Source organism: Peromyscus eremicus, chromosome 13 (assembly GCF_949786415.1).
Source record: "Peromyscus eremicus chromosome 13, PerEre_H2_v1, whole genome shotgun sequence".
Classification (NCBI taxonomy): domain Eukaryota; kingdom Metazoa; phylum Chordata; class Mammalia; order Rodentia; family Cricetidae; genus Peromyscus; species Peromyscus eremicus.
The window spans coordinates 63,496,664-63,523,491 of record NC_081429.1 but is presented as its reverse complement, the minus strand read 5'-3'; the positions used below and the strand labels follow the sequence as shown (position 1 = coordinate 63,523,491).

Sequence of the window (26,828 nt, the reverse complement as noted above, 5' to 3'; positions counted from 1 at the left end):
TATTTAGCTATGTTTAACTTTCTCTTTAATGCATCATCTATTGATTTCATACACTATGTTGGAAACTCTTAGGTATTTACTCATTTTTGTCAACCTGTTACTGAAGATTTGTGTTTGAAATGCACCTCCATGATCTTCTTTTGATTGTGTTGAGCCCAGGGTTTCAAGCTGCAAGTCCATCACTGAACATCATTCCAACACCATCCCTTTCACTTTGTCTCTATGTGCACATGTGGATACATTTATGCTCCACCATACTTTTAAAGACATTGCCTCTGAACTTGGAGCACACTGGTTTGGTCAGACTAGCTGGCCAGCAAGTCCCAGTGCTAGGTATACAGGGCACACTGCTTTTGTGCCCACATCTTTACAATGGTACTAGGAATTGTATTCAGGGACTGGCAAGATGGCTAAGGGAAAGGGCACTGGCTACCAACCTTGGAATGAAAGAACCAACCGCCCCAAGTTGTCCTTTGACCTCTGCACACCACCCCTCCCAAGATAAATAAATGAAAACAAACTGAAAAAAATGTTAAGTACTCATGCTTATATAACAAGCCTTTTATGATTGAGCCATTTTGCCAGCACTTCCTTTACACTTTAAAAAAGGTGAGATTCTCAAAACTAAGCATTTTCTTAGCTGCATTTCAGAGTAAGACAAAGCACCATGGTAACAAAATGCAAATGTTTAATTTTTCAAAACTTAACTATACTAATGAAAATAAATTATAGACAACTTCAATATTTGTACATTATCTTCATATAACTATAACAGTGCTTTCAAAAGACATCTTGTAAAGGATATTTTCACAATACCATGTTTCAAAAATAGGGCAACATTAAAGAACATTAGTCTGAAATACATCTCACAATGCTGAGAGGTATATTGTTCTTTATCAAATTAACCGTACTTTTATTCAGAATAACATGGCTTTTAATGACAATTATTTCTTGTCCATTTCAGTGATTTCTTGGATCCAAAACAAGATCTGTGTATTTATTTCCTTGAAAACATCATTTGTTGACCGTCCTTTCACTGCCATAGAATGATTTGCCTTTTCAATCCAATGGATTTTACTGGGAGCTTGCATTTTCTGTGCCACTTTCTCCAACAAGTTCTAAAGAAGAAATGGAAGAGGATATTAGACTCTATTAATATTTAGTAAAAGATTATCTTTTCCTCATCTATACTGGACTAGCATTCACTCAAAACTATTCATTAAATACCTGCTATATATGCAATTTGGAGTATATAATGAAATATCTACAGCAGTGTCAGTCCACTTATCTCAAATAATCACATAATAGAATACACCCAAGCATTTGTTGGCACAAAAAACTTAAGCAGATTATAGAGTTATTCAAATTTTTTCCCCCAAAAAATCTTTTCCTAAGGAAACTGTGTGCTCTGGGAAACAGTAGTTCATAATACTCAGTAATATATGAATGCTGCCAATGCTTACTTGAGAGTCAATAACAATCTCACTCAAAGCTGAAACAGTAAACCAAATATATTCCCTAGTATCTCCCAAATCATAACAATCAGATATTAATTCTACAAATAAAGATGAAATCTATTTACCAAATCCCTTTCTGGGGAGACGCATTTTGTCAATGTGTTTTTATTTTTATGTGTTACAAAGCTACAGGGTAACAAAGACACACAACTAACAGACTAATAAGCATTTTTTTTTTTTTTTTTTTTTTTGGCAGGGTGGGTTTGGCCCTGGCTGACAACCAGCCTGGTCTTGAACTAACAGCAATCCATCTGCCTCTGTCTCTTGAGTTTGGGATTAAAGGTGTGGGTCACCATGTCCAGAAGCTGAATATGGCAGGTAATAGTCGTCCCCCTAATATATTTCACTCATACAAATAGAATTCCAAGTCACCTTTTCACACATTTCATCTGCTGAGCCGGACACAAACAGTACAGGATCCTTTATACGAAAGAGATCTTCATCTCTGAGTTTCTGTTGCTGTTTTGGATGGTGCAGTGGGTAAGAAATACAAATGAGACCTCGAACAAAATCATCACTGTCATCTGGCTCATTGTGACACATTACAGAAGCAGCTGCTCTCGAGCCCATTGAACGGCCTAAAACCAATTAAGTTCAATTAGAAATATAAACATGTGCATACAATAGTAGCGATAGTATGGCAAAATTAGATTTGCTGTTCTTTGTTATTTATTGAGGGGAAAAAATTACTTAAAGAGTGGCAAGCAACAAATTCCAATGGTCTTAATGGAAACCTACAGCTTTATGAAAAGCTAAAAACTGATCTAGCTTACCCCAAATTTTAAAAAGCAATTATTTTTCTCAATACTTACAAAAGGTGAAGAAATTATTTCTCAATGCATCATTTGCAAGAGTAATAAAATGCTATGAATAAAGGTAGTAAGCCTTCTATTTTAACACATAAATGCTTAAAATTTGCTTTAAACATATAAAGTACTTTATAATAAAGTATCAAAGTTATGTATCAAAACAAAATAACTAATTTTAATATTATAATGCAGCTAATACTGAAGCTTACCTCCAAGAAAAACACCAGCAAGTTTGTATTCTCCTGAGGTCTTTAGGTAATTCTAGGTAAATCAACCAAAAAATTATCAGTTCCTCTCATGTCATACTTCACTGGATATTCTTACCATTACTGATGTATACAAAAATTTATGCAAAGACATAATTTACAGATTCTTATAGGAGATATAGTTCTTTCCTCTTTGGTCATGTGTTCGCTATTAATCCTTTTGTCAGGGAAAAATCAACTTGCCTTTATAAAAATATTCAAGCAGTAAATTGTCAGACAAAGTCCAAGAACAGAGTCGTGTGAGAATTCTGAGTGCTTGTGAGAAAATGCCAAAAAAAAAAGACAAGAGTCCTGTGACCTCAGCTTCTTCAAAACACAGAATTGTTCTTGGAATGGGTTTTCATGGGCTTTCCAGGTGTAGCAGGTAAGAGGGAATTTACTCCAACGGCTGTTATTCATATGCCTCTACTGAAAAACATGTTTTTTGCAACATGTTTCTTGTCCTTGTGATTGAACACCTTAGCCATGTGATTCGATTTTTCTTAACCCACAGAATATAAATTACCTAATGCTCTAAATAAAGTTGGTTATTGGCTGGGCAGTGGTGGCGCACTTGGGAGGCAGAGGCAGGCGGATCTCTGTGAGTTCGAGGCCAGCCTGGTCTACAAAGTGAGTTCCAGGAAAGGCGCAAAGCTTCACAGAGAAACTCTGTCTTGAAACCCCCTCTCCGCACCCCCCCAAAAATAAATAGTTGGTTATTGCATGGGACTTTGGTCTGCCTAAATTTGCTGGCTCTTTTCTCCCAGGTCCCACCATCTATAGAGTGGTAAACAAGTGGTACCCAAACAGGGACCTGAAGTCAGCTATGAGATAAAGAGTGGGGACCCTCACAGAAGATGAATGAGCAAAATGGTGCAGAAACCAGTAAAAACTTTGCTGTATGTTGAGCTTGTGCATCATTTCTTAAAGAAAGAAGGACCACAGTATCAAAATCACAACTACTAGATTGTTTGCGAGTTGGTTATAATTATAATCCCTGGTGTTCAGAAGAAGGAACTTTAGATAAAGAAGTATGGGACAGAGTCTGAAAGAATATTAAAAAGGCATATAAACAAGGGGGGAAGTTTCTTGTTCAATTTTGGGTCACTTGCGCATTGATTTGAACTGTTACTAAAATATTTAAGGAAGATAAGTAATAGATATTAATCATGACAAAGAGATGACTAATTCCTTGAATATAAACTGAATGGTCAAACCTTAAAATTGATAGAGGCAAAGAAGGAAGTTTTCCCTGTGCAGGCAAAATCAAAAGTAAAAATGGTGACACCTATGCCAGGGATGGTTCCCTTAGCTCCCTAACTGGAGCTTTCTTTAAATACCCTCCATTGTCTAAAAATGGCCTTGAAGCATGCGGTGAAGAATATGATAATTGATCTAATCTTGAATTCTCTCTACTTTCTGATGAGGACTTAGGAGATCCTATGAAAAAGCTAATTTTACAACCTAGGCAAGCTAGAGCATGGCTGGAAAAAGTAATTCATCTACTGATTTCTCCTTGGCCTCATGAGCTGTGCTTGGTATTTCCAGTGCAATTTCAGCAAAATCAAAATGTCTACCTAATTATGCACTAACCAATCTATTTAAAACTCTAGAAGTTAAGATGGTGTTGGATAGTCCTCATACATTACTTCCAGAGGCAAAGAAAGAACTACAGCTATTTGAATCCAGACCAAAAGAAGCATTTGGGTACGAAGTGGATTCTTTCACTGCCTTTAAACTTATTTTTCTCACTAAACTGTCTCCTATAGGTATTATAGCACAAGATGATAAACCTTTGGAATGAATTTATTTGTAACTTAAGGGCCATAAAATACTGCTTATCTTATTTTTCTGGTTCAATTATAAATAATTAATGTCAACAATTAATCATATGGGTCTCTTTTCAAGCTATTCTCTAGAATTTCCTATCAATGTAATAATGTAACTAATAGTACTGGACAGTTTGGATCTCTGCCATTGGTGGCAGAGAATTCCAATGCTTCCAATATTCTAATGTTGTAATTTGCTTGTTTACAGGACACTTATGAATCAAATGCCAATTAGATTTACCTAAAACATCTCAAATCAAAACCACTCTGCATATCCTATTAAAAAACAAAAAAGGGGGAGATGTCGGAACATACTCCAAGAATGGAGTCGTGTGAGAATTCTGAGTGCTTGTGGGAAAACTCCAAAACAAGGCTAGAGTCCTATGACCTTAGTTTCTTCAAAACACAGAATTGTTCTTGGAATGGGTTTTCATACTCTCCCAGGTGTATTGGCTAGGAGGGAGTTTTCTTCAGCTGTTATTTATATACCTCTATGGAAAACATATTTTTGCCACATGTGGCTTGTCCTTGTAATTGAACACCTTACTCATGTAATTCTTAACTCTCTTAATTCTTAATTATACTCTCAGAGTATAATTGCCTCAAATTCTAAATAAAGTTAGCTATTGCATGAGACTTTAGTCCACTTCATTTTTAGGTCCCCCTCTCCCAGGTTCATGTCTCCAACTAGGGTGGTAAACAGTAAACTTGATAAGGGACAATTATTTTTTAAAAGCTAGTAGTTTCAAATTTGATGAAAATACTAGCATATAAGGGTGGTATATTTTGATATGCATAATAATATAGTAGGTTTAAAAATCTAGATCGGCATAACTATATTCTAAAGTTACATTATCCCAGTGAGAAAATTCTAAGTAGCTTCTTGTACAGCAGCATGAAAGAACACTTATGATATGAACATTCATCTCCATGAAAACAAACTGATGACAAAAAAAAGAGAAACACAACCACTAAATACCCTATGTATATCTATGTATACTGCCAAGTTTCTAAGGATACGCATTAAAACACTTTTATCTAACAATCAGGTAACAAAACACCTTAAACTTATGAAGAATATAACAAGCAGAGCCTTGTTATAAGTAAATACATTTTTCTTACCAAAACTGCTTTATATGCCTTAATCCTGTGTACAATATTAAGGCCTTTGCAAGTAAATCTTAGGCAGAAAAACCCATGAGATGCAAGATGGGATGCCAGTGACATCAAATGAGGAAGATTCATATCTCCTGATGCTCCATGTGTAAGAATTATTCCATATGCTATGTTCTTGTTAGGTACCAAACAAACGGCATCCAGTAATTTATTTCCAAAAGGTATTTTTAATTTAACCTAAAATTCAAGAGAACAAAAGGGTCAAATTATTTCCTTGACTATCTAGACAACTGAATAAATACTTGTATTTGTTTTGCTAAGACTCATGACGGAATGCATGGCCTCCAAACAAGTCATTATATTTATAATTTCTAAGAACTGTTTACTGTCTAGTACTTTAAGTGCTAAAGTATTAACTCTTGCAAGCATTCTTTATAATTCTATGAGGCAAGTACTATTCCTACTTTACAGATAAGGCACAGCAGATTAAGTAACTTGCTCAAGGTTATATAGCTATTAACTAAGAATCAAAGTAAAGTAGTCTTGTTCTGGCATTTACTCTCCAATTCTAATTCTGTACTGCCTTTCACCATGCAAACTGAAAATAAGACTACTATATACAAGTGATGATTAACATATTCCATCTCCCCAAAATAATAATATGAAGATACAGAACACATGACAATATCTTACCTCTGTATGACTCATTTTCACTGATGAATAATAAACATAAAGTGCATTACATCCAAGAAGCAAAGGGCATCTCCCTGAAAAGAAAATTCTGTTGTGAAAAGTGAGTTGCCAGACATGGATATGACCCCAAAACTATGAATGAGCACATTCAAAAGCTGAAATAAACACAATCTGAAACCAGTTCTCTACAAACTGGTATCTCTCTATATATTTATTATTTACTCTTATATTACTTTCAAGATATTTATGGGTACTCAAAACTAATTACAGGAGCTGGATTATATTATATAAGGCAAGTGGGATACTTTGATGCAGAGGCCTTAAAATAGTTCATTCCAAACTGGGATGTTGTACCTTTACAAAAATATTTTTGAAATATATTTATAAGAATCTTCATTCTTAACCACCCCAACTTAGTTTCTATATATCTACTAAATAATTTTCATCATTCCTTTTTCCATATAATGTAAATCACTTATAATTTACTTTCCCTACACCTATTAAAATATTTTCATCTTTTCATTTCCCCCTTTCCATGTAACAGAAGTATGTAACCACAGTCTTTGTCATGTGATCCTATTGACTCTGGGGTTGGCTAATGGAACATTTCAAAGTGCCACTTCTGAGTTGAGCTATGGCAAATTCCTAGAAACCTTGAACCAAATTTCACCTGAACAATAGAGAAAAACTATCCCAGGAAGTTTTTCATTTTCAGCTAGAATCCCATAATGAAGACAGTTTGAGCAAATTTGAAGCCAAATTAAAGCCTGAACCCAGTCTAAATCACAATTGACCTGAAGAACCATAAACACGAATGGGTATAAACTACTGTAATTTTTGTGATTGTTGTTCAGTATTCATTCCTTTTTATTTTAAGAGCTTTCATTTTTCAGCATATCATTGGCACCACAATTTCCATTATCACCCTTCATTGCATTTGCTTATGCCTTCATTGGCATTTGTTTATTAACTAGGTAACATTAACATGGCTCAAAGCTCAAAAGATACAAATATATTGTCTCATTCCACTTTTACCTTTCACTCAGAACTCCTCTCAAGGAAACCAGTGTTATTTGCGTCTTGCGATTCTAGTTTCTAGGTAATATTATACTTACAGGTGTATGGGTATATTTGTAAGAAAAATTCACAGAAGAGGAAATGTCACATTAAATAATTTGTTTATAATTTTAAAAACTTTTAAAATAGGCAGCACATACATTTATCAATTTTTTTTGTGTTGTATGCATGTGTGTACAAATGCATATATGTGTGTGTCTATATGTGGAAGCCAGAAGAGAACATCAGGTGTCTTCCTCTACCACTGTTAAGACAAGGCCTCTCACTGAATTTGGAGCTCATCAATTTGGATAAGCTGGCTAGCTAGCCAATAAGCTTTAGGTATCTGCCTATCTGGGTTCCTCCAGTTTGGGCCTGGCTTTTTTTTTTTTTTTTTTCCTCTTTTCTCGGAGCTGAGGACCAAACCCAGGGCCTTGAGCTTGCTAGGCAAGCACTCTACCACTGAGCTAAATCCACAACCCCTGGGCCTGGCTTTTAAATGGATGCTGGGGATGTGAAAAACAAGATTCTCAGCTTTTACAAAAGGTACTTTACTTTATCAGCTGAACTATCTCCCAAGCTCCCAACACAAAACTTTGAAAATGAAAATGTAAATAGTGAGGTCTCTTCACATTTAATTTACTGTTAAACTTGTATATATATACATGTTTCCTCATTGTTCTGTTCATCTCACCCCCACTCTCTTGGGCCTGGAAGTTATTAATCTGGCTACTAAAGCTGTGGAAGTTGAAAGAGAAGTGGATAAAGAAATTATGGCTTTGGGGCCCTTATTTTCATAAATATATCCTTACAATTACTTGTCTTGAGTTCTCCAGTTAAAAAAATTCTTTGTCAAAATAAGCCTCCTTCTAGTCTAATTATGGGGAATGTAATCACTCAAGAGTGTGAAAGGGGAAAAGGAATCTAAATATCCTACTGCTCCTTAAAAAGATTTAACCTAACATTTTAAGTCTTCCACCTGTACTCACATCGATGCACTTCCAACTATATCTAGTGCTGCCAGTTTGTGTGTTTTGGAGGCTATGATTTACTCAGACTAGTTTTATTGTGTTCCTAACTGCTGTTTTAGCCACTGCTTTTTAGAATTTATTATTCAACTGTTAATATTTCCCAAGGTCTTTATTCCAGTGACTCTGTGTCCAAAAAAAAAAAGGGGGGGGGATAGGCAGGTTGGGTGGGGCTTGCCTATAATCTCAGGACTCGAAAGACAGAGATTGGAGAATCACTGCAAGTTTGAGACCAGTCTGAGCAAGACCCTGTCTCAAAAAACAAAACAAAAACAAAACAAAACAAACAAGCAAACACAAAACAAAACAAAAAACCCAAAACAGCCGGGCGGTGGTGGCACATGCCTTTAATCCCAGCACTTGGGAGGCAGAGGCAGGTGGATCTCTCTGTGTTTGAGGCCAGTCTGGTCTACAGAGTGAGTGCCAGGACAGGCTCCAAAGCTACACACTCTTGTCTCGAAAAACCAAACCAAACCAACAACAACACAACCCTCAAAAACAAACAAACAACCCCCCCCAAACCCCAAAACATCCTTCCCTGTAATTTTAATGAGATTTCAGAAAGTAGTAAAATTACATGCATGTTTTCAAATTACTATCAACCTAGAAAGCTCTTCCATATTAACCTGGGGTTTTGTTTTTAAGAAAAACTCTGTTCTCCCAACTTCATGATGAACTTGTTCTTCACGACTGTTGCACACACTTGTTCTAGACTGTTTGAGTAACCCTGAAAATGTCCCATAGGGTAAAAGCCCAAAGCAAGTGACAGCGTCGATTTTATCTCTAGCTTTTTTTGAAAGATAAGGGAGTACTGAAGCCTGGCTCCTCCGTCTCAACGTCTAACACAGCAGATGGGGAAAACAGCACCAATCCGGTAGAAGTAAGGTGACAACTGAATGCTAACACACAAAACAAATGCAGTTGATTCGGTACCGGTTCCAAATGGTGTGGATAATCAAGAGTTGAGTTTGGGAGGAGGGGCTACTTATCTTCAGAAGGTAGTATTTTATGGTCATACCTTCCAGAAAGCCGTCAGAACGCCAGGGCCACCTGACTTCCAGTTTTTTAAAAAATTACGTATTGTCCGTTACGTCTGCAGCACCACGTTGGCTGTCACCGGGCGAACAAAACTAAGTTCTAGTCTTACCCACTAAACGAGCAGAAAATCCAAACCCGAGGTCAGGGGTCAACGGGAATCGTCGTTTATTCGCTCAACGAGCGCGTGAGCCCCGAGCCGGGCAGCCGCCACCGGGGGAGAGCCTCACGTCTGCGAGACGGCTTCTCTCCCGTCACCCGCGACAGCCCACGACGAGTCTCCGCTGCCCGGCCCGGCCCCGCCTGCCCGCCGTACCAACCCCGTGTCCGCCCTCCCGGGCAAAAGAGACCACTGGCTGCTGCCCGACGGCGGCAAGCTTCCTCAGACGCCTCAGGAACCGACAGCCCCCGAGGAGCCGCCCGCCTGGCGCGGCCCCGCTGCCCGCGCTTCCCGCCGCGGCCGCCGCGCTTACCAGCGAACGCAAGAGACCGCAGGAGCGCAACCGTCCTCACTCTCTTCAGGGAGCGAACTAACACGCTCGAAGCGACCGCCTCGCCACCCCCGTCAGCGCGGTGCGCTACTGCGCACGCGCGCGCGGGCTCCGCCCCCCGGCTCGTGGGGCGCGCCGCTAGGCACGCCGGGAAGGAGAGTTTTCTGCTCTCCTGAGCTCGGCCCCGCCTCTCGAGGGCGGTGATCCTGAAACCGGAGTCAGTGCGCTGGTGCAGCCGAGCAGCGCGGGAAAGCCGCTCCGGTCACCACCTTGGCCTTTTCCGGTCCGATCGTCTCTTCAGAAGACATGGAGTCAACTCTGACTAGCGCCTTCCACTCAACCCGCCATGGATTCCTTATCCTTTTGGTTTTCAGGCGCGCCTACCCCGCTGCCGCATGCGCACAAAACAGCTATGCATGTGATTCAACACAAAATCGTGCACTTAAACATATTTTCTAATTAATTAATTAATTAAATTTTTTTGCGACTTAATTTCCTTTTGACAACTTCACTGCGTGGTTCGGTGTGAGCTTTGTATAGGGCAAAGTCAGAACACAGTGTCAAAAGGTTGGATGCTTCTCACCTGTGCCAAGCTAGGCTAAGGCTCCATCATTAACACTGCCTTATGTACTGGTCACCCGAAGGGTGTGTTGCTACCACCTTTGTGCCCATCACTTACTTAGTGTGTCATCACAGCAGCTGCATGGCCCTGAGGTTACAGGACCATCCCCCCAGTCCCTCCCAAAGTCCATCTGTACCTCCCTCTTCAGAGCCGAACTGAATCCGGTTCTTTCCGTGGGTCAAAAGGTCCCAGGCTTCTGGGCTTTGATATCTCACCCCAAACCTATCAAGCCGGCCCCACTGCAGAGCTTTTACTGTTCAGCTCATCAGCTTACACCTTTTACTTAGGACTTCACTCATATGTCTTTTCCTGTTTTTTGTTTTTTTGCTTTTTCTTTGTGTGTGTGTGTGTGTGTGTGTGTGTGTGTGTGTGTGTGTGTGTGTTTTCAGGGAGACTTTTCAAAGTTTAAACTTCCCTTAATGAAGAAAAGGTTGCAGAGCGAGACGACAGACAGACAGACAGACAGAGAATGTGTATGTGTATTTGACTGAATCTCCTGGTGTAGGATAAAGTCTAGCAAATGTTTCCTAAATGATCGAGTCCCTCTCTGGTACCTGTGTTAATCCCAACTTCGAGAATAAGACCACTACCACAGTTTGAGACAAATTTGAAGCAAGCTTGATTTTTATCCGGTGCACCCAAGAACTGGCCAGCGACTGCCTCCTAAGTCAGGTTATGCCCAGAGTCCATCTCTTGGGCCCCTTTTAAGGAGTAAAATCACAAACAGTCTTAAAGAAGAGAGACAATGGGGCAATAAGGAATTAAAAAAAAAAAAACTTAAAAAAAATCATGTGATCACCCACCATGTGATTAAGAGGGGTCAGGGAGAGTCAAGGTATTCCCAAAAACAAATCAAGGTCATGGGTTGGGGAAGGTCAGGTTCCAGAAAATAGAGCTACTCAACTCTCACAGTAAGTAGAAACTTATTTTCAAAAATACAGCATAATGGCTCCTGCCTTTAAATGGAGTCAGGCAGGTTCCTCACTGTCCTCTTTTCTGGCACAGTACATACTAAAATGCAATTAGCTGAAAGCCATTTATCACAAGTGCTTTCTCAAGTTACAGTCTTAATACTTTTAATTAATACTTCCTTATTGTCGCTAATCTTTCTTCCTTTTTTCCCTCCCCCTCTTTTTCCCCCAGTCTCTCTACTCACTTCTTTGGATTGTTGGGGATGGAACCCCAGGCTTTGTCCGTGCATTCTACCACTATGCTACATTGCTAGTTCCTGTCTGCTATTCTAGTTATGCTTTATTTACTCTATTTGCATGTCCTAAGTTTCAATTAAAGTATACAATTTGATGACTTCTAGTAACTATGCTAAGCACATATCATTTCTAGAAGAAACTTGCTACTCTTCTTTCCTACCTTTAACACCAGACAACCCCCAACATGATTTGTGTCTACAGATTTACCTTTTCTGGATAGTTCACGTAAATGGAGTCATGGGCTGATAGCTTTGATCTGTCATCTTGCACTTAGAATGTGCAAATGTACTCTGCTTCGTCTCACCAACTCATTTCTATTGCTGAATCCCATTAAACAGTTTTATGTATCCATTTACCAGCCTGTGAATCATACTGCTACAGTATTCAGAGATTGCTGTGGTCAAAGAAGCAGTGCAAGACTTTAAGACATTAGGCTGTAGGCTAGGAAGATGGAGAATGGTTCCCAAGGCAAGAAATGTTAGGAATGCAGCATTAGAAGAAAAAAAGGCAAGTGCCCCACTCCGGATCTCAGACTATGACTTCCAGAATTGTAACAACACAAGTTGTTGTCACAGAAGTAATAGGAAACTAATATAAAACCTTTATTTGTGAACCAAAATTTGAGTTCTGCATGTATTGGAATATAATTTGTTTTGATGATTTCAACCACTTAAGACATTAAAATTATTCTTAGCTTAGAAGCTATGGAACATGGATAGTGGGCCAGATTTGCTCTGTGAGTAGTTTAAAATATCCTAAGTCAAGACCAGGCATGGTGGCCCACTCCTTTAATCCCAGCAGTCAGGAGGCAGAGGCAGGTAAAAGGAACTCTATGAGTTTGAAGCCATTTTGCTATACATAGAGTTCCAAGCCAACCATAATTATGTAGTAAGCCCATGTCTTAAAAAAAAGAGAAAAGAAAAAGAAAAAAGAAATTAAAACATAAATAACCACATGATATAAAAGTCTCAAGAAGTAAAAAAAATGAGAAAAAAAAACAGTGTCTAAATCAATTACCATATCAATTAATTCAGCATGACCAAATAATACAATGAGCATAGCTTTTTACACTGTTTCAAAATTAAAATGCTATTTCTGTAATTCACTATAAATGAATGCAACAAAACCAGAAAAATAGAATACAAACAGTTCCAATAGCTATCTGAAAAAACAACTGCTATTAAAGTTATTCTGATTGATAAGCTTTAATAAATTAGTAAATTTTTAATATTTTACCAGTGGCTTATCATAAGCTATAGCAACAGTCAATGTCCAATTAGCATATTTAGATTAGGGTTAAGTAGGCACCACTACTCACCCCTGTGATGCCATTATCAGCCACAACCCATACTTATTTATTGATTGTAAGTTTCCATTCTTTTTCAAGAAGAGACAATAACTATTCCCTGATCTATCTTTGGAACTTAATACAGTATCTGAATGCATATTAGGTGCTCAATAATATTCATTGTATGAATTTCAATTAGTGATGGTTAACTTGGTTGGGCTATTCCCTAACATAAGGTCAAACATTCTGGATATTCTTCCAGGGCATTTTTCAAGGAAACTGACTGTGGGACTTGTCTAACTGGAGGAGAACATGAGTGGCAGGCCTAAAGGCATATTACCAGCATGCCTGGCCCCCAGCTAGTACTTGCTTTGCATTTTTAAAGTAATTACTCACTTACCCATTTAAAATCTGTTCCAGGTTCAGGCAAGCCTGTTAGACCCTAAAAAGAATGGTCTCTGTACTGAAGATGCTGAAAGTCTGGGCTGGAGAGTCTACAGGCAGCTACTGCGAAGTATGGTGAGCATATAACAAAGACTCAGAGGTGCTACATTCTTGAAATGAGCTTAACAAAGAAGAATGGATCCTGGCTTCCATACCAAGGGAAAAGCAATACCAGGGCAGGAAGGAAACACGCATTGAGTAGACAATTGGGTGACATTGGGTAGACAACTGGGTGATAGGGCTGTTAGTAAGCGGTAACAGATTTGATTACAACAGAGGCAGAGGCCAGATAAAGGCAGCTCTTGCATGTTTTATTAGAGTGAGGGTTTGGTTGGGATTGAATGAATAGCCATTCCAAGATTAAAAACAGCTTAAAAGAGACAGTTATTTGTATTTTAAGACAGAGTCTTTGTGAAGGACCCCAAAACAGCTTGACCACACAGCAGCCATAACAGGCTTAGGGGCCTAGACACAGCTTCTGTGACAGGCTTACTGACAAGCAACATCCAGATCCATGAAAGCCTTAAGCTGATACCACCCAGGGATGAGTACCTGACATCCCAAACATTCTAACCATTAGATAGGGTGGCCAGATGCCCTTGAGTCAGCCCACACCTATTTTTGTTTTATTGATACCCCCTAGACAATTGTCAGCCAATCAGGGTCCTGGACCCTGGAAATCCCCTTATCCCATCCTCTGCTATGATAAAAACTCTGCCCAACCTTAGCTCAAGGCTCTCTGCTCTCATCCCTGTGTCAGACAGACCAGAGGGACCAAGCTCCAGAGCTTGAAATAAAGGCTCTTGGCTTTTACATGCAGGATTTGGTCTCCATGGTGGTCTTTTGGGGGTCCCCACGGCGATTTGGGTATAACATCTTACTGTCTTCCAAGCCAGCCTCATATATGTCAGGCTGGCTTGAAACTCACTATGTAGCTCAGACTGGCCTTGAACTCATGGCAGTCCTCTTGTCTCAGCCTCTGGAGTGCTGGAATTACAGGCATGAACCACTATAATTGGCTGGGTTTTGTTTTGTTTTTGGAGGTCTATTTGATTCAGAGCAAGCAGTCAGCAGGCCAGAATCAAGGACCCAGACTTTCTTTTTTCTATTCATAGCTAATAATTGGTACAAAACAGGCCCTTAAAGGTGGTTTTATTATAAAAATTTAAAAATGTTCTGTAAAAGACAGTCATGGGAATACTGCATAAGAAGAAACACTCTGAGAATGCAAACAGTCAACACTAGATTTTACATTGTTTTTGGAACTAATACTTAAAAATGATCTTCTTTACAGTTAAGAAGAGTCTTCAGAGCACCATCATTTGAATAGAAGATATTTTGCATATCAGAGTTCATCTTTGGTCTGTAATTAAGAAGAAAAATTTAAGAGCCACTAAGAAATCTTAGGAATCAAGAATACTCATACCAGACAACTATTTTCTCCTAAATATGATGAGAGGAGGAAAAAAATAAAAAATCAAGTTTCTTTTAGGTGTTTTAAGGGCCCAGGACTATTTCTGGGGGACCAGAATGACCCAGGTATAAAATCACACTCAGCTTCATGGGAGTGAGTGATGGAGACCTTAAATATCCAGGGGTCTGTATCACCATTACACCCTGTGTTACAGATAGTAAGTGTGAAGAGATGGCATAGACAGAGAGCAAGATATGCCACTGTCATTCAAACTGCCAACTAGTTGGTGGAAGTTACTGATCTGGTACCAGTTCTATCTAAATCACATAAGAGATAAAAAGGAAATGAAATTGCCCAATCTCATGCAGAGCCAAAAGAAACTTTGTGATATTTAATCAGTTTCATTATTGGCTCTAGTGACTCTTACAGCACAGAAAGGGATTAGCATAAATGATGTGCCACTGAGGAGCCAGTGAATTAGTGACAAATCATTTCTCAACAAAGACACACAAAACTGCAAAGGACCAAAATTCCTACTTATAGATTGTCATGGTATACAAAGTTCCACCAGGCTAATAATTAGCTACCAAAAATTGAACTTGCATTCAGAATTTCTGCATTTTCACAGACAGTGAGCAAGCACATGGACTGGTTCTTTCACATCACTAGAGCCAGGTTAGTCTTGTTACCTTTCTCCTATGGCACGTGCAAGGAAAGAGGTCATCCTCAGAATGTGGCTCTACCCTCTTCATACCCTCTCGAATTTGTGGCTTGCTCACTTGTAAGTTGGCATAGCCCTGTTAAGTATCAATACAAAAGCATTCCTTAAGTAGCTCTTTAAGTATACTCACCAAATGAGACACACTGGAACTTACAAGTAAAGCATTCTCTTAATGCATGTGCACTTAACTGTTACCTAAAGTGTCCTCTAAATCCATCTTAAATGCCCAATACAGAGTTCCTGATTGTGCTGTGAACATTGGCTACCAATTCCTAGTAGATCCCTTATTAGACAACTGTGTGTGTGTATGTGTGTGTGATGTGTACGTAGATTTGTAGAGGCCAAAAGAGAACATCAAATGCCTTTCTTAGTCTCTCTCCACATTATTTTTAGAGGCAGGGTCACTGAACCTGGAGCTCACTGATGGACTAGACTGGCTAGCCATAAGTTCCAGGGATCCTCTTGTCTCTGCTTCCCAATGCTGGGATTACAGATAAAATCTGCCACAAACATCTTCACAGGGGTGCTGGGGTCCTAACTTGGTCCCCTTATGTGTGTGCAGCAAGCACTTTACTCATCGAGATATCACTCAGCCCTAACTTGTGTTTTTTGAGACAGGATATCACTATAGTTGGCCTGCTGAATGTAGATCACACTGGTGTCAAACTTGCAGCAATCCTCTGTCTTTATCTCCTGACAGGATTACAGGTATGTGTGCTACATCTAGCATATTCACATTTTAAAAACATTGTTTTTAATTATGTGTCTGAATGTGGATATGTGCATGAGTGTGGATGCCAACAGGGGCCAAGGGATCAGATGTCCTGAAGCTAGAGTTACAGGCAATTGTGAACTGCCCAACATGGATAATGGGAACAGACCATCTTTGCTTTGTAGCAGGCCTAAGATATTGTGTTCGATATCTGGAACTCTGAGACAAGAATCTTAATTTAGCTCTACTATTATTACTAACAAATAACTTGTTTACTTCTGCATTCCTTTTTAAGATAAGCCTTTTAAATCATCAGATATGTTGGGATTACAAATTACAAATTCTTGGTCCTTGAAAATAATTTTCAAGAAAAGGTATGAGTTATTTGGGGCAAGAGGCTGATTATACATTGTATTTTGTTTATTTAACACTTTTTTTCATAGTTTTACTGATTGATTGCCTACAGTACCCAGTATTGCCAAGCAGCTTCCCATGCAAGTACTAAATAGGTCCGACCCTGTTTAATTCCTAGATTAGATGAGCCTGGACTTGTTTGAGGGAGTACAGCCATAGACCCCTTGAACTCTCAACCTGTTAGTCCATGGGTCTTTTCATACCCAAGGACTTGCTTTCCATATATACAGCCCCACATCCCAAGCCTAGGCCCTGAGGCCTAATATGAAAGCTTTTCACTTGATGTTGTTACATTCTCGGTATTCAACATTTTTTTTTCCTTATAGTACCTGGAACTGAACCCAAAGCCTCATGCATGATAGATATGTGCTTTACACTCCAAGCCTCAAATACTTACTAGTATTTGTGTCTAATTTTTACTAAAGTGGTATATGTCTTTATATTAGTATATGTTTAGAAAATTTTATACTAACTGTTGTTTGACTATAACATGTCTAGTCACAAGCAATATGAAAGGGGTGTGTGTGTGTGTGTGTGTGTGTGTGTGTGTGTGTGAAAATACTAACCTGGAAAAGTTTGAAGTAATAACAGAATATATTATCACCCATTAGATTATTTCTTGCAAATTCTTGTCCTGCTTTTGCTATCTTCTTTGCCTATGGGAATTAAAAAAACACCCTTTAATGGTACTTTTTCTCTTGCAGACATATGCAAACAGACCTTCAGATTACATAGTGAGATGAGACAGAAAACATATCTTTGGGAGTAGCTTATATAGCATTTCAGAATATATTTGTTCAGCCCAGAGAGGTTTGCAAGATTTGAAAGTCCAAGTCGTCATGTGGGATATCTTAGAGATAAGCCTCCCTTGGAGAGAGGAGCTAGACCCAAGCAAAGTAACGACAGCTTATCAAGTACAGAGTATAAGCCTTGCATGCTCTCTCTTCATTTTCAGCAGACACTTAACCTCAAGCTTACTAGTAGTAATAATTCCTCATTTTACTCTACAGTAGTTACTGGCATCTATTGCCAGACAAGCACTGCTTATGCCCCCAACCAACCTGACTGAAAAAGAAAATATAATCAAGGCTAGAGTTTAGCAGAGTGGTCAGCTAATCTAAAGTGTTGTGGTGATGTTCACTTTGAGGGGAACTATGAGCTACCCTTGGTCAGGCAGCATCCCATGTATAAGTAAAAGCTGTATCTGAACATCCCAGTGTCCAGGCATGTTTCCAACACTCCTGTGATGCAGTGGTGCAAGTAGGAGCAAGCCTTCTAGGAGAATGACCTTACCTCTGCATCATGATCTTTTGCCCACTTAAGCTTTTCCAGCAGATCGCTCAGGTTGCTTTTGACTGGAATGTAGTGTTTCCAAGGCTGCAGCTCATTGTAAAAGTGTTCATAGTAGATGGAGTCCTGCTTTAGAACCACGCTGTCGCCTACCAGTAGATAGGGCAAGCGGTACGCTGCCACAGTACCGTCAATATTTATTTGATACTTGTGCTGCAAAGCAGGAGAGTAAAAGAGCCTTCACTAAATTCCCATTCTACTCTTTTTTCTTCCCCCTTCTATGAACCATTTTTTCCATTCTCAGACAGACTTTCCCTCTCCATCAACATTTAATAAGTGTTCTTATTATATACTATGTTGACCTAGAGCTAAAGGTCCATTAGATATGGCCTCAAATTTCTCAACCACAGCTACACATCTATCACTGAAGCAGCTAGCAAAGTAATAATATGGATGCCCCAAGGCTACACCATAAGGAAAGGTAGAGCTTTGACTTTGTAAATACTCTGATTCTTTGTTGATTTACACGTGCATCTATGGCAGCACATTCTGTGCCATGTCAATAGTATTTTTAAAATATGACAAGGCGGGGGCTGGAGAGATGGCTCAGAGGTTAAGAGCACCGACTGCTCTTCCAGAGGTCCTGAGTTCAATTCCCAGCAACCACATGGTGGTTCACAACCATCTGTAATGAGATCTGGCGCCCTCTTCTGTATACATAATAAATAAATAAATCTTTAAAAAAAAATATGACAAGGCTACACATATGACTTAAGGGAATTAATAAGTTCTGGGGTAAGAACATTTATGAATAATACTATTCAGAGAACCATGGAAATCAATAGCCCTAGTTGTGGAAAATTCAACAGGTAAGAATAAAAACAAGTGATGATCTCAGCTGTGGTGGCACACATCTTTAATCCCAGCACTCGGGAGGCAGAGGCAGGTGGATCTCAGTGAGTTTGAGGCCAGCCTGGTCTACAAAGTGAGTTTCAGGACAGCCAGGACTGTTTCACAGAGAAATCCTGTCTCGAAAAACCAAAACCAAACAAACAAATAAACAAACAAACAAACAACAACAACAAAAATCGAAGTGATGAAATACTGCCCTTGGGCCTGGAAGATGGCTCAGGTAACGACCTGAGGATACCCAGAACCTTTGTACAAAAGCTGGGTATGGTGGCATGTGCATACTAGGGAGCGCGAGACAGATAGGTCCCTGGAACTTGCAGGCCAGTCAGTCTAGCTCACTTGACATGTCCAGGCCAAGAGAAAAACCCTGTATCAAAAACCAAGGTGTATGGCTCCTGAGGAATGACACCCAAAGCTCTTTTTGCCTTTACACACACAGACACACACATGTGTACCTATGAATACACATACACACACTCCACACCTTCTGGGAAGGGATGGCTAACATTTTTTTTGTTACACTTAAAAAACTATTTCAGGGATGGAGAGATGGCTCAGTGGTTAAGAGCACTGACTGCTCTTCCAGATGACCCAGGTTCAACTCCCAGTACCCACATGGCTGCTCACAGCTATCTGTAACTCCAGTTCTAGGGGACATGACACCCTCACACAGACATACATGCAGGGAAAAAAACCCAATGTACATAAAATAAAAATAAATTTAAAAAATTGTTTCAATATACATATGTGAAAAATACCAACATATGAATTAATGGCACCCCTCAGGTCTACCTACTGCCATAGAACACATCAAATGAATATTCAGCATCCACAGAGCAGAAGAGCTCATCAGTTTCTTGTTTTCTCCTACTTTTTTGTTGACCCAAAGAATTTGAGAAACCACCTGGGGATACCCACTGCTTGAAAAGGAGTTGTCAGAAATGATTACTCCCTGGGAAACATTAGGAATCTATACCCAAGGTACAGAAAACCATCCACCATCCCCAGAATGCCCAGAACATGTGAATGGGTTTCACCTTGTTACCTGTCTCATATCTTCTTGTGATGCTGTGATTTGGGGGAGTAGTATTTCTAAAGTGACTTGCACACACTTACTAATAAAAAAAGGATTTGACCTTGTATTTATCTTAAGGGTTAGCTGGGAAAATAGCTTTTTCCAGGAACTAAATTCCATTAATGCTTATTCAACATCAGTGCTGTGTGGTGAATCCAGAATTGGGCTGCATTTCCATGCCTCAGTACTCAGTTTTGTGACACCTTCCCATCCTTTGTAACTTGTAGACTTTAGTTCCCTTCCCCAAAGTGTTATTTATACATATTGGAAAGCAGAAAGGAATGGCCATAGGTGATGTCATACCTTGAAGAAATCGAAAAATGAAATGTGTTTCACAATGGGCCCATACAGGCTCTCATCGTGTTTAAAGAAGAAGAAATTGGTGAAAGCAGCATCGATGAGCTCTGGGTGTTTTCTGCTAAGTTTTACCAGCTCTAGTCTCTCTTTGCGGCTGTCACGGCCCCTCCAGACAGCTGTGGAGTTCTTCCTTTCCCAGGGAGGCCCTGTGTTAGCTTGTACCGACATCATATCCAGACTTACTCTACAAGACAGGAAGCGGAACATGTCTTCCTCCCAAACCATCAACTCATGAAATCAGATAGAAAAGGACTCACCAAAGAGAGCAAACCAAGGCTCTGGGTCAACCCTGACCATCTCTCACCGGCCCATGGTTTCTAGAACAGAGTCAGTCAGGTCATAGGTAGGCATCACAATATCCCTGGAATCTGTGGAGCCACACCAGGAAAAGATCGGCTGGATGTTTGGCTTTGATTTCTTTTTTTCCAAAGGCCAGTCTCCCAAATTGACAAAAAACTCCACATCTGGCATCCTCACCTGGTTGTGGGGAGGCAAGAGCTTATTCACAGTCTTTGCATTGAACACAACCATATACTTAACAGTTAAAATTAGTAGTTGGAACTAGGAATGGTGGTGCTTATCTGTAATCCTAGCAGTTGTGAGGCTGAAGCAGGATGATATGAGTTGGATGCCAGTGTGCTGCATAGTAAATGTAAGGCTAGTCTGGGCTACACAGAGTTCAGGGCCAGCCTGGGCAAGACACTGCCTCAAAATATAGGGAAAAAAAGGAACTGTGTGTAAATATAAGCACATGATGTATATGTATAAAAATGTCACAATGGAACCCATCATTCAGTATGTTAATTTAACAAAATTAGCCATTGCACAGATAAAAGGCCAATCTCTCCAACTTTAGGCAATGGCAGTTACTTCAGGTTTAATGGCCAGAAACTGTTCAGAATATGGTCATATGAATAAATATCCTCAGTTTGCTTTCTGTGGTGTCCAACTTGGCCAGTAGACCTACTATTAAAACCAAGAAGCTGGCCAAGTTAATTTCTATTGTTCTAATACTACCAAGAGACTCTAATGAGACCAGAAAAAGAGGAACGACAGAGAGAGAGAGAGGAGAGTGGAGAGAGGTAGGGAAATACAACACTTAGGGCTTTAGCCCTGGGTTCTTATTAATGAGCTAGAGGCATTTTCTTTCCATGTAGTATTGTTATAGATTGAGTTATTTACCCCCAAAAGATATGCTTCAGTCCTAAGCCCCAATGTCTTAGAGTGACCTTATTTGGAATAAGTCATTGCTGATTTAATTAGTTAAGATGAGGCTACACAAGAATGTGAAGTGGGCTGTTAATCCAATATGATCGGCATCTTAGGGAGAGGAGAGGGAATGGGATGGGAGAAGACCAGAGACTCAGATTCTTGAAGGCAGAAAGTCATGTGACAAGAGGCAGAGATTAGAGTCACAAAGCTGTGAACAAGGGAGCACCAAGAATGGAGGACCATCAGAAGCTGGAAAGAGGCAGAGAAGGACTGTCAGAGTCTTAGCAGTGTGACCCTTCAATACTTTGATTTCAGACTGGTGGCCTCAGGAGCCATTCTCTGCTGTTTTAAGCTACTATAGCAGCCCTTAATAACTAATATATGTACCAGGAAAAAAAAAAAAACCAAAATTTTAGGATAGCAATATAGAAGTCACCAGAACAGTATACCCTTAGTATTGATGTTAATGATGTTTTGAAAAATTAAGTTGTAAAATATAGATTGACATTGTAACATACTAACCTTTCTAGTCAATGAAAGTAGTATGGCATCCATGAAAATCCTAAAGCCAACATGCTCACCATGAGTCTTGATATAAACCTAGAAGAGAATTTGACATTTACTACGTGAGTGTAAAAGTCCTGGCAGATGTTGCCGAGGAACATAGGATGATGTTTAACAAAAGTAGCCATATGTAATCAAATGGTCAAAACACTACAGAGTGCAGGAAACAAGCAGTCTTTGATCATATTGTACCTTGTTGTCCTTTAAGGTATAGTGACACAGGCTCTGCCTCTGTCCAAATCGTTTTGGGATTTCTGTTGCAATCTTTTCAGGATCAACAGTAGGGAAATGTGCCAGATCTTTCTGAATCTGAGCGATGGTTTCTGGACAGTTCATCTCCCGTAGCCAGGCTGCACTGTCTTCCAAAGGGCAGTCACAGTTCTCATGGTAAACTGGCCCTGTTCACATACAAACAACACAGTGATGAACATTTCACTTAGCGATGGAAGCATAGTTAAACACATGCTCTATGAACTTTTATTAGCCTTCTATCCTATCAGCTTTCCACAGCTCTTCTTCCTCTATTTTTCTATTCTGGCTCACTTTGCACAGGTGCAAACCAAGCCAATGGGTAGTAATTCATGCTCTATGTAGATACAATTCATTACTCTTTATAATTCCTATATCTAAGAATAATCATGGGGCTGGAGAAATGACTTAGTACTTTAAGAGTGCTTGCTGCTCTGGTAGAGGACCTGTGTTAGGTTCTTAGGACCCACAACCACCTATAACTTTGGGCCTAGAGGAACCGATACCACTCTGGCCTCTGTGATACCTGCACATGTGTGAACATACCCCCATTATAGACACACATACATATATAAATAAAAAATTTTTTTAAAAAGAATAACCAAATATTGGCAAAAGAATGAGGAATCTGTGTTCTGAAGGATAAAAGTGAAATGAATTACAGTTTTACTGGTTTATTATACAAACAGGTTCTTAGCGAGTCCAAAGTACTGTTCTCAATGGGTAAATGACTGCCAGTAGCAACAGAAGTAAACAAAGGACTCCTATTCCCCCTCCCCACCTTCTTTTTTAAAAGAAATATAAAGAAGTAAAAATCCTAAAAACATGTGGTCTCATTAATATCACAATGAATTAATTATACATTAATAAAATAATGCTAACATAAGAATCTGAACTAGCACTGTGTTATTCCTTTCTGAAATCCTCAGCTTCCGACCTGAGCTAGTCAACAGGTGACAATGGAATTCATACACATTTTAATGCTTTGCAGGTTGGATTCTACCACGGAGTCCCAGTAGAATGTAAGAGAAGAATTTAGACAGTTAAAAGATCTTTGGTCTCCCCCAGAAAGGGAAAATGTAAAAGTTTTCTTCTGATCCTATGAGAGAAAACAGCAGAGAATTTCTCTATAACAGTGGCCTGGCATAACAACCAAACCAATGATCAATCCCTTTTTCTGCTTCAAGCCACCTGGCTGGCCTCAAACTCATAGAGGTCACTTGCCTCTTCATTCCTCAGAGCACTAGTATTAAAGGTGTGCCACCACACCTGGCAATTTTAGTGATGATTATTAGTTACTTCATTCATTCATTCAAGAATTATCTATGACTATATATCTAACTTGATTATTCTTTTTATTTATTTATTTTTCCGTTATTTTTATGTGTACAGGTGTTTTTTTGCATGTACATCCTGCAGTGCCTTTGGAGGTGAGAAGAGTGTATCACACCCCTGGGCCTGGAGTTATAGACATGAGCTGCCATTGCGTACGCTGGGAAAAAAAACCCAGGTCCTTTGGAAAAGCAGCTAGTGTTCTTAACCACTGAGTCATTTCTTCAGCCCTGATAATTCTTTTTTTATAGCTAAGATTTACACACACATGCACACAAAATAAGTAAAAAGTCTAAAGTAGTATAGCATAGAAGAGGGAATGGTTACAATGGTAAGTATGGTTTTCTGAGACTTTGCTTTAATTTCATATGTTCATGTACATAATATATCAATTTTAATTTATATACATAAATGTATGTTATCTCTTATTGTAAGCTGTGTTTCAAAAGCTTTATAAAACCTTGTTGTAAATTATGCATTTAAAAACTTCTCAAATGGCAAAATACTTATTATTATAAATCATGTATCTATGCACATGTGAATGTAGGTGCCTTTGGACAGACATCCTCTTCCCTGAAGCTGGAGTTCCAGATGGCTATGAGCCACCAGACACGGGTGCTGGGACCCAAACTCTGGTCCTTTGCAAGAGCAGCATGTGACCCTCACTGCTGAGCCATCTCTCCAGCTTTTTAACTTGATTATTCTCACTGATGCATCTGTAGGGAGCAACTTCTCTAGAAATGTTTCTTGGTCTTTAGTGAATTACAATTAATGTCTCTCTTTTGCTGGGCCTCCTAATTTAGCTTTCAATTAAAGAAACATCTAGTCTTTTCTTTCAGTGAAAAAAGTATGCTAAGTTTTTTGAAGGAATTCTTTTTTTTTTTTTTTTTTTTTTTTTGGTTTTTCCGAGACAGGGTTTCTCTGTGTAGCTTTGCGCCTTTCCTGGAACTCACTTTGTAGACCAGGCTGGCCTCGAACTCATAGAGATCCGCCTGGCTCTGCCTCCCGAGTGCTGGGATTAAAGGCGTGTGCCACCACCGCCCAGCCAGGAATTCTTATTGATGGAATGACATATATTTTTGTATTCAAATCTTATCATAAAATTTTGTTTCAAAATACCTCTTAAAACATAAGGAGACTTAGCCACATGTTGACCGTTATGTTTAACCTCTATCTTCAGACTTTGGTAGCTTGCATACATTCTGTATCTCACTATGAAGGACCCATCTTTTCGATCTAAAACCTGGACACCAACTCTAGTGAACTGCTCATCAGGTGCTGAGATTTTAACCTGGAACACTGTTTCACCTGGAGAAGATGTGAACCTGTGATGGGAAGATAGATGAGATATGAGGGTTATTTTATGAGCAAATGCACACTACTCTCTTCAATCTGTAAATGTTGAATATTCTGCTACATCCTTCTAAGATATACTTGCTTGCTTATCTCTTAGGCTTTTAGTACCAGAACCAATATGATGGATCAAAGATAAAAAAGAAAATAATAATATAAAATACTTCCATTAGACAGTTGCCAAGGGATACATTAAGACTACCAAGCTATTTATCAAGCAAATAAAGAACAATATTTCTATCAGCCTGCTCAGCACATCTGGCAATTTGTCTTTTGTTAAATGGTTACTTCAAGATGACCTTATTTTGAAGAATTGCTCTTAATGACTCAAAACAAAAAAAATCAGTATTCTTGGGTCTGGAGAGATAACTAATGGTTAAGAGCACTTAGTGTCATATAAAAGACTTACCTCAGGTCCCATGGTCCCCAAGGCTCACAGCTCAGACAGTTCCAGCTCAAGGAGATCCATGACCTCTCTGGCTTTCTCCAGGCCCTGGACTCGTGTGGGTATATACCACTACCCACATTCACGTAATTAAAATACTACTAATGAAAGTCTAATAAATATACTAGTATTCCAATTATGTTTAGTTACAGGAAAAATCAAAATAACTATCATATTAGTAACACAAGGACAAAACAGTCCTGCATTTGGGATGTGTTTAGTTTTTAGTATTTAGTTTCCCCAGTTGTACTATTTTCCTTAAAACAGCTTGTGGGAAAGCACTTAAAAATAAGGGAGATAGATCCCGGCGGTGGTGGCATATGCCTTTAATCCCAGCATTCGTGAGGCAGAGGTAGGTGGACCTGTGAGTTCGAGGCCAGCCTGGTCCACAAAATGAGTTCTAGGACAAGCTCCGAAGCTAGGCAGAGAAACCCTGTTTCGAAAAACCAAAAACAAAACAAACAACAACAACAACAACAACAACAACAACAACAACAAAAGTGAGATCTGTTTAGCCTCAATTCCCATCTAAACAACTATGAAAAGATCTGTCATTATAGCAACATTTTTATACTATATTGAATACATATTTCGAAATTATTTCCAAAGTTACAGAGAAAAATTGATTTTGAAGTGGAAGTCGGTTATACTAAAATATTCTGGAATGTAAACTGTTTGGAGAAAAGAAGAGTTGGGACAGATAAAAGTGAAGGACAAAAACAAAACAAATAACAACAAACCCCCAGTAATTTTAAACCGCGATTCCAAACAGTTGAGGAGTCACTTCTCCACTTACTGTTCTCCTGAGGTATCCACTGCCTGAATGTAGAAATAGCGGGCTGGAAGGACCACGTCTGCTTTTAGCCCGGGCCCCCATATTTCGCTCTTTTCTGGGCTCAGCCTCCTCTCTCCGCCGGTCTGGGCAAGTGCTGGCACAGTCCCCAGAAAAAGGCAGGAAAGCAGCGAAATGCTGAACATTTACAAGACCGACTCTCAGAAGATCCACGGATAAATGCAAACGTGCTAAGTGGATGGAGCTAGCCTGGGTGGGTAGGGGCACCGCGGCCAGCCCTAGCAGCAGCAGCAGCCAAAAAAGCAGCAGGTCCCTAAAGTGTCGCTTGATGTGCGGGGGTCGGAGCGCGGGTCTCCACTGTGCCAGAGAATGTCACAACCCGAGCGCTGGCATGTCCAGAGGGACGCCACTCGTTCTGCTGAACCGGGTAAGAACCGCACGCAGGATCCTCTTTCTCTGGACAATGACAAACTTGTGTTACTCCTGCACTAAAGCATCATTATTTTGGGGACGAATCCGTCGCAGGTTCCAGCCAAGGTGGGAGGCGAAGGATTGGACTGCGCGGTGGCCCGGCTTAGTAAGGTCTTCTGCTAGTGGATGAATG

The 26,828-nt window shown here is 39.6% G+C and overlaps 2 protein-coding genes across 6 annotated transcripts; both read right to left on the bottom strand.

Annotated features, from left to right (window-relative positions):
• Window positions 1-671: 671 nt before the first annotated feature.
• Window positions 672-11,589, bottom strand: Tex30 (testis expressed 30). Of its 5 annotated transcripts, none has more exons than XM_059278030.1 (6): window positions 11,529-11,589; window positions 6,210-6,279; window positions 5,523-5,753; window positions 2,536-2,587; window positions 1,890-2,095; window positions 672-1,118 (listed from the first exon to the last, which is right to left on the bottom strand). In XM_059278030.1, the coding sequence occupies exons 2-6, from the start codon at window positions 6,222-6,224 to the stop codon at window positions 945-947; spliced, it is 678 nt and encodes a 225-aa protein (XP_059134013.1). In that variant the 5' UTR covers window positions 6,225-6,279; window positions 11,529-11,589; the 3' UTR covers window positions 672-944. The 5 variants fall into 5 exon arrangements, with proteins under 5 accessions (XP_059134013.1, XP_059134009.1, XP_059134011.1 ...); XM_059278026.1 differs by lacking the exon at window positions 11,529-11,589 and adding an exon at window positions 9,802-9,930 and having other exon boundaries at window positions 6,210-6,283; XM_059278028.1 differs by lacking the exon at window positions 11,529-11,589 and adding an exon at window positions 9,441-9,801 and having other exon boundaries at window positions 6,210-6,283.
• A 2,927-nt stretch (window positions 11,590-14,516) lies between these two features.
• Window positions 14,517-26,800, bottom strand: Poglut2 (protein O-glucosyltransferase 2). The gene is made up of 10 exons (XM_059278360.1): window positions 26,228-26,800; window positions 24,753-24,958; window positions 22,245-22,450; window positions 22,011-22,088; window positions 20,581-20,753; window positions 20,223-20,460; window positions 17,936-18,145; window positions 17,209-17,298; window positions 15,485-15,592; window positions 14,517-14,744 (listed from the first exon to the last, which is right to left on the bottom strand). The coding sequence occupies exons 1-10, from the start codon at window positions 26,407-26,409 to the stop codon at window positions 14,727-14,729; spliced, it is 1,509 nt and encodes a 502-aa protein (XP_059134343.1). The 5' UTR covers window positions 26,410-26,800; the 3' UTR covers window positions 14,517-14,726.
• Window positions 26,801-26,828: the final 28 nt, after the last annotated feature.